A 15,645-nucleotide genomic window follows, 5' to 3' on the forward strand; every position below is an offset into this window, starting at 1 on the left:
GTCTGTATTCACAGGACCCATCAACAGCATGACCAGGCTCAGTCTGCACCCTGTCCCCTATGCAACCTCCCAGAGCACTCATGCAGACAACCCTGCAGCCACAGCACCCCAAAAAACTGCCACCCTCTGCAGAGACCCTCAGTCCCTCATTTCCCTTTCCCCCCCACCCAGGCAGCTGACAGATGCAAAAACGTAACAGTGGTGTGCATAGCGATTGTGGTTAGATTTTATTGGTTTTTTTGTTTGGTTTTTCTTTTTTTACCCATATAATTGTTATAATACAAAATATACAGACTGGAGATGCCAAGCGGGTTGTGGGTCACCATGCCCCAGGGCAGGGCGTCACACCATGCAACCTACAGTGTGAGGGAGGAGGAGGCATCTGCTCCTCGTGGCGGGGAATGGTGGGCACCCCAGAGAGCCTGGGAGGAGGGACAATGGAGATAAAGAGGTGTGAAGGATAAGGTTTCGGATTCCTGCCCTCCCACCCTTGGAAGAATGCAAGCAGGAGCTCAGGCCCACGGCAAACCCTGGAACAGGTCTGCAAAGTGAACAGTGTGTTGAATGAACCTAAAAAAACCATACCATGTCTGCGAGGTGAATAATGTGTGGAATGAACCTAAAAAACACATCATATCTGCAAGGGCTGGGACAGGGACAGTCCCGCTGGGGAGTGTGGCCCCATAGCTTTGGCTCAGAGCCCCAGGGACAGAATTCTAATGTCTCCAACACCAGGGGCTCAGCCTGGGCCTGGGGTCTGGCCCAGTATGGGTGCTGGCCTTGCACCCCTTCCCAGCTGATCCCAGACACCACAGCTCAAAGCACCCTCTGCTCCTAAGAATACAGAAGCTGGAGCCACAGTCAGGGACTGCCAGGGCTGGGTACATTCCCAGTGCCTGTGGGGGGCTTCTGGCATTGGTGTGGGATCACTAGCACATGGGCATCGCTCAGCTATCACTTGAAATGCTGTGCAGGTAGGACAGGCTGTCTGCAGACACCCAGCTTCAAGGAGCTGGGGGTGACAGGGACGTGGGGAACCCCACAGTCCCCAAGCAGGCTCTCACATGGCCATGCTGGGAGTTAGAGATGAGCCCCCCGCCAGCCCCAGGGTAACCCTCCAGCCTGCCAGCAGCATGGCAATGACTCCTGGCTGACTCCAGCCTCAACTTTCTCCTGTAGGAGCTGCCAGTTCACCCATGTCACCAGCACAGAGCTATGCCTGTGGGGACACCTCTCTGCCTCGTTGCTCATTGCCCAGCCCTCTGGGCAGCAGGTGGGCTGGGATGGGCCAGGGCCTGTGAACAGCAAACTATGGCAGGAGTGTGGCTGCAAGCCCTAACAGCCAGGATGGCCACCAGAGCCCAGCACATCTCCCTCTTCCATGTGTCCCCTACCCTCTCTTCCACGTCCTCAGGAAGGGTTGGAAGGGTGTCTCTTGATTGGAGCCTCACAGTGGTTCCCTGAGATCCCTGTGTGCCAGCATCCCAAACGCAAGGGACAGAGGCTGATGTTGCAGCCCTCCCAGCCCTGCATCCTTCATTCTGGGGCACCTGTCCAACAAGAAGTTACCTTGAAGTTCCTTTATTTTCCCCTCTCCCCTTGTCAGGATGAGCCTCCTAGGTCTAACTGGGACCCCCAGGATCAGGGGATGCTCCCTGTAGTTCTCACAGCAGTGAAACCCAGGACTGCCTTCTTCAGGCACGGCCCCTCTGCCTACCCACTGGCGCAGTGTCTAGAGAGGAAGAGTGGCCAGCAGCTCACGGCCAATGTGGTGGACACACTCCCCATGGCAGGGCACAGCCAGGGCAGGGGAGGAAGCTGAGGCACTGGTGCCCCTTGCAAGACTATTGGTTTCTAGACAGCATCGCTGGAGGATTTGGGCTGGGGCCAGAACTGGTGGCTCCTGAGGCTGGGAAGGATCAGGTTAGGAGAGCTGTGGCTGCACAGGGTGGTGTGCATGGGGAAAACCCTCTATTGCAGCCCAAGAATGAGGCATCCGCACCTGGATAGGTCCAGGCAGGTCCATCCAGGTGCAATACTCATCCTGTGCCAGCCATGCCCATTCTCCAAAGTCTGGGAGCACCTGCTTGGGATCCCCCAAGGAAAGCAGAGCTGGCCCAGGGGAAAGGGAAGATCTCAGCACTGACTGCATCTCCAGGAAGGGAGGCCCCTTCCCGTGGGGGTGTCTGTGCAGCCAGTGGAAGGGAGACTCAAAGGAGAAGTCAAGAGAGAGAAGCAGGTTCTGGGCCCAGTGTCAGGAGAGCTCTGCTGGAGGCAGGTCTGGGAGCTAAATCACACTGTCGAAGAGTTGCATGGACCGCATGATGTTCTCATCCTGTTGGGAGCAAGTGGGAAGTGGGAAAGTTGGGCACAGAAAAGGAATCTGGGCAGCTCCCCCAAAATTGGCTTTACCCTCATGGCAGCTCAGGCACATGGGTCAAGAGCCCCAGGGATTACAGGAAGTTCCCAAGCCCTTCTAAGCTGCATGGCTCTTGTCATCTGTACAGGGATGACAGCATGGGTATGGTTCCCAAAGCAGAGCTCCAGTCTTGCCCCTGGGAGCCCTGGCTTCATCCCCTCTCTGCCAGGAGGGAAGTGGAGGGAGCAAAGGTTCCCGATGCACAGGATGGGAATACAGCCCAGAGCAGAGCTGCTGGTGGCTTTACCTTCTGGCAGGATTCCAGGAACTCTTCAATTGTCACCACACCGTCCTTGTTCCGGTCCATTTTCTGCAGACAAGCACATCACGGGGAGAATGGCAGCAACAGCCCCAGCCCCTGGGAGAGCCCAGGACTCCCTGCCCAGTGTGGACACAGTGCATCTCTGCCCCAGCCATCCCCAGGTACCCAGAGGAACCAGCACAGTTCTGCTTCATCCCTAGTGTGGGGTGTTTTCTACTGCACCCACTGGCACAGTGCTGGAGCTCTGTTTGCCCAGGATGTGCTCTGCTCACCTGGAAGAAGTTCTCCACATGCTCCCGGGGCGCTTCCTCCCGCATGGCCGGGTAGGTATATTTGCCCATCATGTCATAGATGGACTTCATGATGTCCAGCATTTCCTGATGGGAAGGGAAGAAGGGTTGCAGGGTCAACACGGGACTCTGTCTCCACACCTTTTTCAAGATGTTCCCAGAGGACCTGTGGGGTGCTCAGGTGTGTTTCTGCTGCTCTGTGCGCAGTATGGGGCCATGTGTGTACCTGCATGTGTGACAGAGCCCCAAAGCTGCAAACCCTCATCCACCCTCCATCCCAGAGACACAACAGCTCCAGGGAACCAGGAGGGACATGTTTGCAAAGCTGAGCTCTGTTATATATTGACCCTGAGCTCTCCTGCAGAACTCAGCTGCCACCCCTGAGTCCTGTCCTTGTCTCTGACAGGTGCAGACCTGCACTGGTCCCAGGGAACAGTCTGAACCCCCATCCCACCTCTTTGGTGATGCAGCCATCTTTGTTCAGGTCATAGAGGTTGAAGGCCCAGTTTAGGCGATCATCAATGGTGCCCCGCAGGATGGTGGACAGCCCAGACACAAAGTCCTGCAAGGATGGACAAGGCAGGCAATGAGAGTTACAGCCAAAAAGGGCCTCATAGATACAGAGGGTACAGCCCTGTTTTCCCCCCAGCAGAGGGGAACTCAGCCCCAGAGCAGATGTGGCCTCAGTTTGGGCTCATGAGGGAAATGCTGGGTAGCAAAAGAGCCTGGGGAGAAACAATTACTTGTCCCACACTAATCTCTTGGGTCACAGCACCCAAGAGGACAATGTGCATCAGGACCTGCTGTTCAGCCAAAGCCTGAACAAGACTCAGCCATAGCTGTTTTTGCTGATCTAAGTACCTACAAGACACTAGCCAGAAGATAGAGAAAACTCCTTTTTTGTTGCTTTTCACTGTTTTTCTACTGCCTCTGGGAGCTTAATAAACTACACAAGCACCTGCAAAGCTCTTCATCCATCTGCAACAGCAACACTGCTGATCTCAGGCCATGGTACTTGAAAGTATGTGCTCTCCCTGCCCCACTGCCATCCCATCACTCCGTTTCTGGCCACAGCTCACCTCAAAGCTGACAGAGCCGTCATGGTCAGTGTCAAAGGCGTTGAAGAGGAAGGTGGCGTACGTGCTGGAGTCTGTAGGGAGATGGACAGTATGAGGGCATGCTGTGTGGCTCCCTGCCCCACAGAGGCACCCATGCAGGGCGTGGGGATGGGCACTCACCTCCCTGAGGGAAGAACTGTGAATAGATCTGCTTGAAGTTTTCTTCATTGACAATACCACTCGGGCACTCCTGCCAGGGCCAAGCCACAGCATCACTCCACATTGCATAAGCACCCCCCTAAATCCCTGTGGCTCCCTTGCTTTGCCTTGCACCCAGTCCTGCACACCTGGTGGCATGACTGGTAAGGCTGCTTGGAGCATCTCCCTAATTTTGTGGGCTGCACCCCTCACTAGATGGGCTCTGCATCCCAGGTACCCATAAAGGGGGCTCTCTGCACCCAAAGAAATGGAGTACAGGATCAGGTCTCCCCACTGAGCTCCCTACAGGTAGATTCAGGCCGTAGCCTTATATAAGCTTCAACCCCAAGGACCCAAAAGCCTTCACGAACACTGGGCACTGCCAGGTGCAAAGCCACCCTGAGGCGGACATGGCAGTGGAGGTGGGACTACCAAAGCTGGTTGAGGGGTACTCACATTCTTGAAGCCTCGGTACAGGACTTGCAGCTCTTTGCGGGTGAACTTGGTCTGCTCCTGCAGCTGCTCCAGCCCCTCGGGGCGGTGGCAGACGGTGGAGAGCTCAAACTCATCCTCAACACTGTCTGCAAGGAATCCAGGGGAAGAGAAGGCAGCTGAGGCCAGTGCTGTCCTGCCCTACCCTGTTATGCCAGGGGGCAGGAGAGGCACCTTGCACAGCACACTCCATCCTCTCACACCTGCCCAGAGTGACATATTTTTGGGGTGCTCTGCTCAACCAGAGTTAGGGCTATGCTGGCAGGGGGCACTCAGGGACACCCTAGGGGCAGACCAGGGACTGACACTGAGCAAAACCCCTCCAGTGCTCAGATGCTCAGACCCCCCCTGCCTGCCCTTCTCCAACCAGCACACGCATCTGCCCTGTGGAGCTGAGGCCCTTGATGTCCTGCAGGTCTGTGTGTCACCAGGTCTCATGTCCAGTGGAAGAGTTGCACCCCAGAGCTCCCAGCCCCAAATGCGCCCCCTCAGCCTTTCTAGATTCCATCTTGCCCATCAATGGCTTCTCCTCTGCATCTGCCAAGCTGCACAACCCCAGCCTGCAGCAGCCGGCACCCCCAGACCCCACTTCAGCCAAGGGGCTGTGGTCCTGTAGCAGGTACCCCCTCTCCGTGGGATGATTCAGCCCCTGCCCATCCATACTCACCTTGCCCCAGAAGGGATTGTCTTGCACCACCGGACGGGGAGAGAGATCCTAACCAGGGGTTTGGACTCATCGAGGGGCCAAGCAAACCCAGTGCAGGGGGTTAAGGGGCTCTGTCCTCCCTCCTTGCTTAGCCTCTTTCATCCCCGCATCAAACCTCCATCTCCAAACCGACCTTGAACTTCAAGCAACAACCCCCCACCCCTCCTGCTACCCTGAGCTGGCTCCCAAGCAAGTCTTGCCACTGTTCATCCTGCGGGAGCTACTTCAGGGAGTTGGAGAGGAAGAAAACCAGCCTGTAAGCAGGTAAGGACAGAGGTGGGTGCAGAGCCCATGGGATCGAACCCCTCCAGGGCAGGACTGATCCTGACAGCCCCAAACCTAGGCAGGGGAGAGGTGGAGGCGTCCCCTTCCCGCAGGCAGGGCCGGTGCGGAGAGCAGGCAGCAGCACCGCCGGGGACACACACACAAAAAGGCAAGAAGAAGCACTTGCTTTCGCTGAGCGAGGGGATGGATTTGGGCCGGCAGCAGGGCAGCAGTTTGAGGAATCGCTGCTTCAGCGCTTTTTTAGTTTGGACTGGCGGATTGCCTGGAAGAAAGAAGGAGTCACCAAGCAGAAGAAGAGTTAACAGAGCATCGGCCCCTGGTCCCGGCGCGCAGCAGGGTTGGGCGCCCGGCGCGGGGTGAGCGGGGCCGGAGGCAGCACATGCAGCGTGAGGCTGGACAAGCAGGAAGGCAAAGCCCGGCCGAGGCTCTGCTCAGCCTTTCTGCTTCATCCCAGGACAAACCCGGCACTGGAGTTTCCCTCGCTGGGAAGGATGGGGGTGGCAGAGGGTCAATCCTGTTGAGCTGCCCACACTGAGCACCTCTGCACCCCACACTGGAGCATGTCAGGATGCACTGGAGAACTCAGACACCCATAGATCCAGGAGATGGCAGGGCTGGACTCTGCACTTCGGCCTTGAGGATAAATATCTGTTCCCTGGGACCCTCCTCATGGGGATGTGCAGGGAGACAGGGTAGGATGAAGTCCAAGAAAAAGGCTTTGGCTGAGCCAGGGTATTGCATCCTCACTGAGCCTGGGCTGGGTTTGATCCTGTTGGTACCCAAGGGCTGAAGGCAAAGCATGCACCAAACCCCACCATGCAGCCCAGACTGCAGCATGCACCCCCACCCCAGCACAGCACTGGGATCTGAGCCCAGGCACCTGCTTTGAAACAGCCAGAAGGGGAATGGGGCTCAGGGCTCTGCCTCGGCCAGGCTATGGGGCAGGGTGACGGGATCCCCACACCAGCCTGGCCATTGGCCATCACATCCAAGTGGCCCTGCATTAATAGGAGGTCCACTCACTGCACTGACCCACCCGCCACACCCTATTCCCCCATTTGGGCCCCAGTGCCTTTGCTCAGCCCCATCTCTCCGAGCTGGTGTTGCCCCATGGCTGCAGACCCGCTCCCTCCCTTCCCGCAGTGCCTCAAACCAGCAAACTCAGCGCAGGACTACCACAGTTAGGTGGGGAATGGAGGGAGGGAATGAAGGCCATGCTGGGCTCCAGCCTCCAAAGGGAGGCAGACAGCAGCATGGGGCACAAATGGAACAAAAGGTGCAAAGTCCCTTTGTGGCTCTGGTGACACTGCGTTTGGTCCAAGCATCCTGGACATCTGCAAGCAGTTACAATGCCTATGCATTCCAAACCCTGTTTTTGGGGTTGTTTCTCTAGGGGGCCAGCAGATGGGGCTTCTCCATCAGCTTTCTCAGCCTTGTTGTGCTAAGCTCAGCGCCAGACGCCAAGGGAAATGGTGTTGCATGGTACCCAGCTCCAGGATAGGGACAGGGGTCTGCATCCAGCAACTCCTGCTAGGCAAGTATGCCTCCGAGTGCCCACGGGCATGACCTGGACCCTTTGAGCTCACAGCAAGGCAGCAGGCTGGGGTAGGCAGATCCATCATTCTAGAGTATGGAGAAAAGTTCCAGAAGGACATTGTCTCAGCAGGACATCACACAAAGCTACTCAGAGAGGGCAAACTCTCCCCAAGGAAGTGACATCCACAGCAGGGTGCCAGGGGCAAGAGTGAGGACCAGGATCTTAGCACTGGCATAAAAGCACAACCTGGCTCCTGTCTGCTCCTGGATTTGCAAACAGGAGACAAAAGAGGATTTTTCCTTCCTGGAAGGGGGTATCAGTTGTATGTAGAGCATGATTTTGTCCCAGTTATGTTTCCAAGGCCTTAATTTGCAGAGGGAAAGGGAAATTGCACCTTTCAACTTTCCAAGGATGCTCTGCAGACAGGTCCCTATGACAGAGTTGAGCTGTGGGAACAGACCTGGTAGGCAGGAGTGTCCCCTTTGCCCAGGAGGAGAAGAAGGGACAAGGTGGGCAGAGCAACACCCAATGCCAGGGTGATGGAATGGGGAGGGAACAGGGCAGGAAGGGAACAACATAGCGAGACAGATGCAACAGAGAGTAAACTGTGGTTGGACTCACAGGGGCAGCAGGTATAGGCACGTGCAGTAGGTCAGGTCAGGTGCAAGTTACACTTTAGTTTGTTATAAAGAAGGAAAAAGAAAAAATAAAGAACATGGGCATTTTCTTAAAGAAGAAACAGAAGGGGGCCCAATTCCAAGGTCCCCAGGACAGGGGAGGGAGCATGTTCAGCACATGCAGCTTAACAATAGGAGAGGGGTGACTAGGGCTGGGGTTTTGCTGTCCTGGCTTTGGTGCACCCAAAAGGTGCTGAATAGGACATACCATTTGCTGAATAGGACATACCATCCCTTTTCTGTCCCCAGCATCCAAACCACAAGCATGTCTGGGGGCTCCCTCTTGCTGGGAAACAGCTCTGCACAAAGACCAGGAATGGAGCCCGACCATGTGCTGCCACTGGGCACAAGGGACATCTGTGGCATGAAGCCCTGTCCATACCAGGAACAGCTCCTTTTCCAGATACCGTTGTGCTCTCCACCCTCCTGCAAGGGCCATCCAGTGGTTGGCACAGAACAAGCCAACAGAAAGGGTTGCCAGTGTTTTTATCTGTGGCAAGAGGTCTGCCAGGTTAAGTGGCTTGTCGCTTCCCATGCATCACTCTGCAGCCTGACAGCTTCAAAACACACACACACACACACACAAACTGAGCCTCCAGCATCAGAAGGGGAAGAGATTTCCCATTCCCACCTCCACATGCTGTTGAAATGAATCCCAGAGGCTGCTGCACACTGGCTCTGAAGGAACCCATAGTGAGTGGATCCCTGGCCCCAGCAGTGATCACCACCAGGACAGCCAAGGACCACTTTGTACTGAGTCACCAGCAGCTGATGTGTCCTTGGGGGCTGGATCCAGCCAATGCCACCACACTGAGGTGTCATACAGTGCTGCACATGGTTGACAATCACTTCCCAGGAAGGACTCAAGCCTGGGCTTCTCCATAGTTTCCCCAGACCAAAAGCAGGAACCAGGGTGAGCCTGATGCACAAGGATGTCCCTGTCTTCCCCAGAGTCACAGCCACCAGTGCCCTCCCAGGGACAGCTGGCTGGGAAGGCTAACCCACCCCTTCCACAGCACCCTCCTGCTAGAAAAGACCCTGCAATAACAAATGAACAGGCAGTGCCAGAAGTCCCTCATCACTTTCAGTAATCTGTCAATAAAAGCATCATCATTATGGGTGGAAAACCTGCATCCCACAGGAGCAAGACCCCCTGCAGTGTCCTCAGCTCACCTCCCAGGCATGGCAGTGTTCCAGAAGGGGAGCAGAACATCAGCAGCCCACCAGTCATGTAGTTCTCATAGCCCCTACTTGCCCCTATGCAGCAGCACTAGGTCAGTCAGCAGGTCAGGAGGAGCTGTTACCTGAAGGCTGATCTGTCCCAGCACCCTGCCCTAGGACCAGGGCTGGGGTGACAGAAGGCAGGTGGGTGAGGGGTCCCTCTCCCTTTTCAGACAGCCTGGCAGCATGGGAAAAGAGGTCAACAGTTCAGAGAATACATTCTTTTCAGTAGAAGAGCCTCTATCCCCTTCCAGAGCATCACCTTTTCCTGGGAGGCCAGAGGCAAGTCCCCAAGCTCCCCCTGCCAGGCCATGGCACTGGGTCCATCCAGGTAGCAATGTTGAACCCAGCTGCCTCTAAAATCTGTGGCTGACAATCATCCCTCCAAGCAGGATCCCTCAGGCCCCAACTCTCTCCACTGCCAGCAGCACCCAGGCTCAGGCAGTGCCACCAACCACAGCTCTCTTGGGTCTGCAATAAAGGCTGGCAGAAGAAAGTGTGAGTGAGTTCCCCTAGCCAACCTGGGGAATGTCAGGATGGGTCCCACCACCAGCAGCTCTGCAAATGACCCTCATCAGTCAGCAGTGACAGAGCCAAGTGTAACCAAGGTGCCTTGCAGCAGCCACTGGTGCCAGACAGTTATCCATCAGGGCAATGAAATCAGAGCTGGCATCTACCAGGGCCAGACAGAGAGTCCCTGTCCTAGGGGTGGGATGGGGCAGCCTCAGCCTGGACACCCAGAGCTGACAGGAGCAAAGCTGCCAAGTTAGACCTGTGGTTCACAGGACAGCAGAGGCTCAGGGCCAGATATTCTCCAGTGCCAGAGGGAGTAGCAGCTGCATGACCCTTTTGCTTAGCAGACCCTGAAAGGAAAACATAGAGCCATGGGCCAGAAGGGGCTGCGGAGCAGGACTCACAGCAGTGCTCTCCCCATTCCCATCCCCAGCCTGTGACAGTGCTCCCAGACAGCCTGGCTGTGCCCAAAGAATATGTTGGCAGGATAATAATTTCTTCAGGCCACGCCATGTTGCAAACAGGGAATGAGACAGGATACAGGTGCCAAGGGACTCTGGAGCACAGGGGCTCTGCAAATGGAGCAGGTAAGCCTGCAGGACTGGAACAGCCATGTGCATCACCCTGCAGCAAAACCCACACATAGGGACACATCCTGCATCCATCACCACCTCCATGGCAGGGACATGTCTGACAGTGGGAGCCAGCAGTACATTGAGCCCAGGAACCAGCCCTACCTAGAACAACCCCTCTAATCCATTGCATACTACAAAAACTTCTCACCAGCTGTGCCCCCACCTTTCATGCACCCACAGCATGGCACCAGTTCCCTGCTTTGGAGCTCAGCCTTGTCTGCTGATCACCTCACAGACACTTGCCACTCTCATCTCTTACTTCTTCACCTCCTGGAGGAAACACCTGCATATATGCACAGCAAGTCAGTCACAGCTGAGGGCTGTCAGCCCTGTGTGTCTTGCTTGCTGCTGGAGGGAAACGTGCCCCACAAGGTGCTGTCTGGAGGGAGGGAAGCATGTCAGGGTGGACAGCCAGGGTGGGGGCTCCCTGCAGCCCACCCAACAGTGATTATTAGAAAGTAATTTTTAGCTGGTTGTCTATGTATTTGTCACCAAAAAGCTGCTTCTGATCTGGCCACAGCCTGCTCCAGCAGTACAACAAGCGCTAGGGCAGGCACCCATGGGAAATGAGACATATTCCTGCATCCCTAGGAGGGGATGCTGCAGCCAGGCATGGATGGCACATCAGACCTGTTATCTGCACTCCGGGGACCATAGGTCCATAGAGTGACCTTTATTCCCACCTGTGCCCAGTCCTGGGGTCTAATCCAGTTCCTCACAAGGGAGAGGTGAAGGAGACCCCATTGAGCTCCCACAGCACCCTGCACCCCAACACAATCCTGCACTAGAGAGACCCAGCCTCTCCCATTGGACTTCAAGGTTTCAGCCTCCACGAACAGAGCAGGACTGTAAAGAAGAATTGCCCCAAAAGACTCCTTTGCTTTCTAGATTTACTGCTTTTTCTCCAGCCTGTGATTTTCTCACCTCTGTGTGGCTAAGTGATCTCCCTACCCCTCTGTCCTCTGGCTCAGAACCCCTCTCTGACGCAGGATGCAGCAGAGGAGGGCCCTGTTCCATGTCCAGCTGGGTCACCTTGCTCCCCTTTCCAGGCAAGAGCAAGCCCAGCCAGAGGGATTTTGGAGGGAAGCAATGTGAAAAGTGATTAACACAAGGCCGGAGGCAGAAGAGATTCAACAAGTTAATTAGGTCTGGCTGGGCTGGGCAGGATGTATCACCACAGAGCAGCAGAGGCATGGGGTGCACCACAGACATTGGGGAGCTTGGGACTGGGAGAGCTGCCCTGCCCTGGCAGTCACAGCCAAGGAAACCCAAACCCAAGTCCCCTTCACCCCAGATTCACCCTCTCCAGGCAGGGTGAGACAGTGCGTCCCACCCTATGTTCACAGGGACAACCAAGTACGATGTCCCTCAGTGTGGAGCATGTGGAAGATGCATCTTCCAGGATCCCAGTGCTGGCAGAATGGGGCCCAGCTACAGCATGCCTCAGAGTGTAAGACTATGCCAGGATCCAAGCTCAGAGCCTGCTCCTTTCCCTCCTTTGCAAGGCCTTACCATGAGCCAGCAGCTATCTCCTGATTCAGCCACCAGACCCTGCGCAGCTCTGCAGCCAGCTGAAAAACCTGCTCTCACTTGGAAAAGAAAAGGCAAGGGTTAAACCCACTGCATATGGGGAAATCTCTGGTGCAACCCAGAGAACCCTAAACTTGAAGCTGAGGCACCGGCATCTGACCCAGGCTACATTTTGACGCACCCTGCAGCCAGCATGCCTTGACCTCTCAGGTCTGTCAAACACACAGGCTGGATGATGCTCTGAGCTCAGGCACCCCAGCATCACATCCAAGAGGTCAGTCCCTCCTTCAGCCAAGATGCAACACTGCTTCCAAGGGGGTTCCTGGAAAGCAGGGCTTTGCTCTCACCAGCACCTCAAAGATGCTCACTTTCCCCCATTTCTGAAAGAATCCTCACCCTCAGTGAGCCACCAGGAGGTGTACATACTGCTCACTGCCACCACTCTCCTGCCTGGCATCTTTTGGGGTGCTGGTGGCACACACAGAGGCTGCTGCTCACCCCAGTTTCTCCCCAGACTCTGGAGTGGTTTGGCACTGTGCCCAGCCCTGCTTCCCTCTCCATATCCTCAGCTCTGGGACAGCAGCAGCACTCCCCAGGGAAGACAGAGGCCAGTATGCCCCATGTTGGGGTCTCTCCAAGATGCTCCCAATCCTGCCTTCCCCCACACAGACCTTGACCAGCTGAGGTAGGAACAGCCCTGGGCAGGCACCAATTATCCTGCCGACAGCAATCTGCAGCTTCATCTAATATTAATCTGAGGCTGAGCTACACGGGTGGCTCTCCCGCCTTTTCGCTCCTGCCAGCCCTCCTCCCAGCCGGGACCAATTGCTCCACTCTGAATTATTGATGCTGCACTTCAGGAGCCAAAATTGATAGTGTTTCTCTCCACCTGCCCCATCCCAAGCACTTGGCCAAAGCAGCCTCTTGGCAGAGGGTTGGGACCCCCCTGTGTGGTTCTGCCAGGAGATATCTGGGGCTGGGGACAGGCATGGTGGCACAGGGCAGAGGTGGGGTGACACAGTCTATCATTGATTATCCATCTGGCAAACAACATCAGTTCCAGAATCAATAGCTCTGGAGATCCTGGACCAGAGTGTACTCATGGGAGATGCTCCACTGCTGCTGCCAGACAGTGGCTGTGCCTGTGCCACTGAGGCTGTGGTGCGGTCCAAGGGGACACAGTGCCAAGCAGACAGGGCAAGAGGGTGCAGACAGTCAGCACTTCTGTCCAAGCCCTTGGTCAGAGAAGAGCCAGCTCCAAATAGAGGACAGGCTGCTTGGGTCCTCATCCAGCTAAGTTTGGAAACCTACCAGTCCTGAAGTTCCCCCAGGGGCAGACAGGGTCTGTCTGCAAGATGCTCTCACTTAACCCATCCCCAAGGCTTGGACATTTTTCTGGTCCCCTCTGGAGATGCTCCATTCCCAGCCCATCACTGTGGTGGCAGGACACCTCCCAGCACAATCTATCCATGGGAAACAACCAGCACAACCCAGGCAGAGAGACAGCCACAGGCAGGGGACCAGCCAGAGCAGGGGAAGCACAGCAGGCAGCATCGATGGCTCCAAAGCAGGTGGTGGAGCCCTGTGTCCATTAGCAGATCTGAGCCATTAGTGTTTGGTTTCAGGCTCTTTGTGGTCTCTGAGCTGTCACTGTAGACCCAGCCGTGGCTGGTAAACAACCCCTGGAGCGGACACAGCATTTCCCAGCCCCAGACACTGCTTGGGATCTTCCACAGAGAGCAAAATCTCCTACCTGTGGCTTCTCAAATCAAGGGGTGAAATGAGCCATGCAACAGCACCTCACCCCCATCCCAAAGCACTGCCATTCACACAGAGGACTTCTCGTACAGTGCCCAGGGCTCAGCTCAACCTCACACAGTTTCTGCCCTTTGAGAAATATGCTTCCCTCTCCTTCGTGCACCTCTAGGCAATGGGAGCAACTGCTGGCAATCCAGAGCACCTGAGTCCCATTCTCACCAACACAGCTGTGGCACAACTTTCATCAAGTCTGAAGGAGTTGCAGCTCCCCAGCCTGGAGATAGGCATGTCACTGTCGCCTCTGGATGGGGACAAGGCTGGACACAGGACACCCCATCTCCATCCTCCTGCCTGTCCCAGGCAGCAAAAAGTCACTTGCAGGTGGACAAGAAGTGTGCTCCAGTAAACAGAGGAGCAACACAAGACAAGGGGTGGCCCCTGTCTTGTTCTGAGCCCCTGAGAAGGGTTGCTGCAGAAGCTGGAGGGCCTTCTGTCTCCACACTTTCCACTGCCCCTGGGAGCTGCAGAGCAGATGCAGTCAATGCCACTGACTTTAGTGCAAAGCTTTGGACAGCTGCACAGGGAAGCAAAAGCACCGGGAAGTGGGAAAGCACGGTCTGGGAAAGGTGCCCCCCAAATAACCAGCAGAACCAGGGACGGGGGTGGACAACCTGGGCACAGTCAGCAGACCTTCCCCTGGGGCTCACAAGGCAGAATGCCTGCCAGGTCAGCTCTTGCCTCAGTTTCCCTCCTGGTGATACACCTAGGAGCGCTGCTGCTGGAGCACAGGGACATAGCAAGCAGTTAAGCAGGAACAAAATCTTCCACCTGCAATGCTTTCCTGTCCTACAAGCAGGTTTGCAAGACCAGGAGAGATCCCCCCATTTGCTCTGTCCCTCCCCACCCCCAGGTATAGCCTGCACAGGTGCAGCCCTAGGGTGATGCCAGGGAGTGTCCTGGCACTGTTTGTGGAAGGAGCTGGCATTCACCACTACACTCAGTCCCTGTGTGAGTCAGCACTAGAGAACCAGAGCAGAGTATCCCATGGTACCAGTGGACCAGGAAAACTGTCTGACACCTCCTCACTCTGTGCATGTCCTGATGCCAGGGGCTGGCCAGGCTGCAGCATCCTCTGTATGAGTGTGCAGGCATGGGCAGAGGCTGGGCAGGACTGGGGGGGACCCTTTGCACCACCATCCCTCTGGAGTCCAGGAAGCATCCAGCCAAACAGTCCTGACCTCCCTTCTACCATGCACAGAGACCCCTGAGTCAATCCAGATTTCAACAAGTGTGTCCTGCACACACCACTCATCACCTTGCACAGGCCATCCTCAGCTGGACAGCCCCCTGTGTGTTCCCCCATCCTGCCCAAGAGCCACAGGGGGCCCTGCAGAGAGCTAGGAGCAGGGACCCCAGCAGGCACCCATCCTGGCTGCTCTGCAGGCTGGTGCTGAGTCTGATACCTCATGTGCAAGGTGAGGTGACCATGGTCTCTGGTAACATCTGGCTCCTGTAGAGGTGCTAGAAAACATCCCAGTGCCCACATGCACGCTCAGAAACAGTCTCAGCCCACAGCACCCCAGCACACACCAAAGCACCAAAGTCACCACCATACAGCAGATACCCTGCTAGCCCTGTCCTCTCCCCACATCCTCAGCCACTGGGAAAGGCAGGACACCCACTCCTTGAATCCTATGCCCCTACAAGCAGCAGACAGACACCACATCCCAGGAGTCTTTCATGGATGCAGCAGCCTTGGAGCATCCTGGAGGGGCAGCTTGGGACACCCACTGCCTGCCCCTCATGTCCCCATAGGTGCCAGCACCGCCCACACGCATTACCTTCCAAGGACACAGGCTCGAAGAGGCCAAATTGCTCCAGCACCTTGACGAAGAGGACCAAGACCACCAGCACTGCGATCATCTCAAGGCCTTCCAGGTTCATGGTGGGGGTGTTTCATGGCCCCTCACTCCCCCACCCCTCCCCACCACAGTCCTGGAGCCCTGTCACCCCAGCACCACAGCCACCAGACCATGCATCCCCAGGGACACCTGCCTCTGTCCC

The 15,645-nt window shown here is 56.1% G+C and overlaps 1 protein-coding gene across 3 annotated transcripts in view; it reads right to left on the reverse strand.

The window, feature by feature from the left end:
- Positions 1–204: 204 nt before the first annotated feature.
- KCNIP2 (potassium voltage-gated channel interacting protein 2) overlaps positions 205–15,645 on the reverse strand; it is a 43,373-nt gene continuing 27,932 nt past the window's right edge. Inside the window, exons 1-9 of one of the 3 annotated variants that reach the window (XM_071563309.1) lie at positions 15,423–15,525; positions 5,877–5,972; positions 4,684–4,808; positions 4,210–4,279; positions 4,051–4,121; positions 3,426–3,533; positions 2,954–3,058; positions 2,667–2,729; positions 205–2,335 (exon numbers count right to left, since the gene is read on the reverse strand). In XM_071563309.1, coding sequence (XP_071419410.1) covers positions 2,288–2,335; positions 2,667–2,729; positions 2,954–3,058; positions 3,426–3,533; positions 4,051–4,121; positions 4,210–4,279; positions 4,684–4,808; positions 5,877–5,972; positions 15,423–15,525 — 789 coding nt within the window. In that variant the 3' untranslated portion in view covers positions 205–2,287. Of the gene's footprint in view, positions 2,336–2,666; positions 2,730–2,953; positions 3,059–3,425; positions 3,534–4,050; positions 4,122–4,209; positions 4,280–4,683; positions 4,809–5,876; positions 5,973–15,422; positions 15,526–15,645 lie in introns of those variants that run through there. The other 2 variants (XM_071563310.1, XM_071563311.1) reach the window with 2 other exon arrangements.

The sequence above is a fragment of the Pithys albifrons genome, chromosome 9 (genome assembly GCF_047495875.1).
Source record: "Pithys albifrons albifrons isolate INPA30051 chromosome 9, PitAlb_v1, whole genome shotgun sequence".
Lineage (NCBI taxonomy): Eukaryota > Metazoa > Chordata > Aves > Passeriformes > Thamnophilidae > Pithys > Pithys albifrons.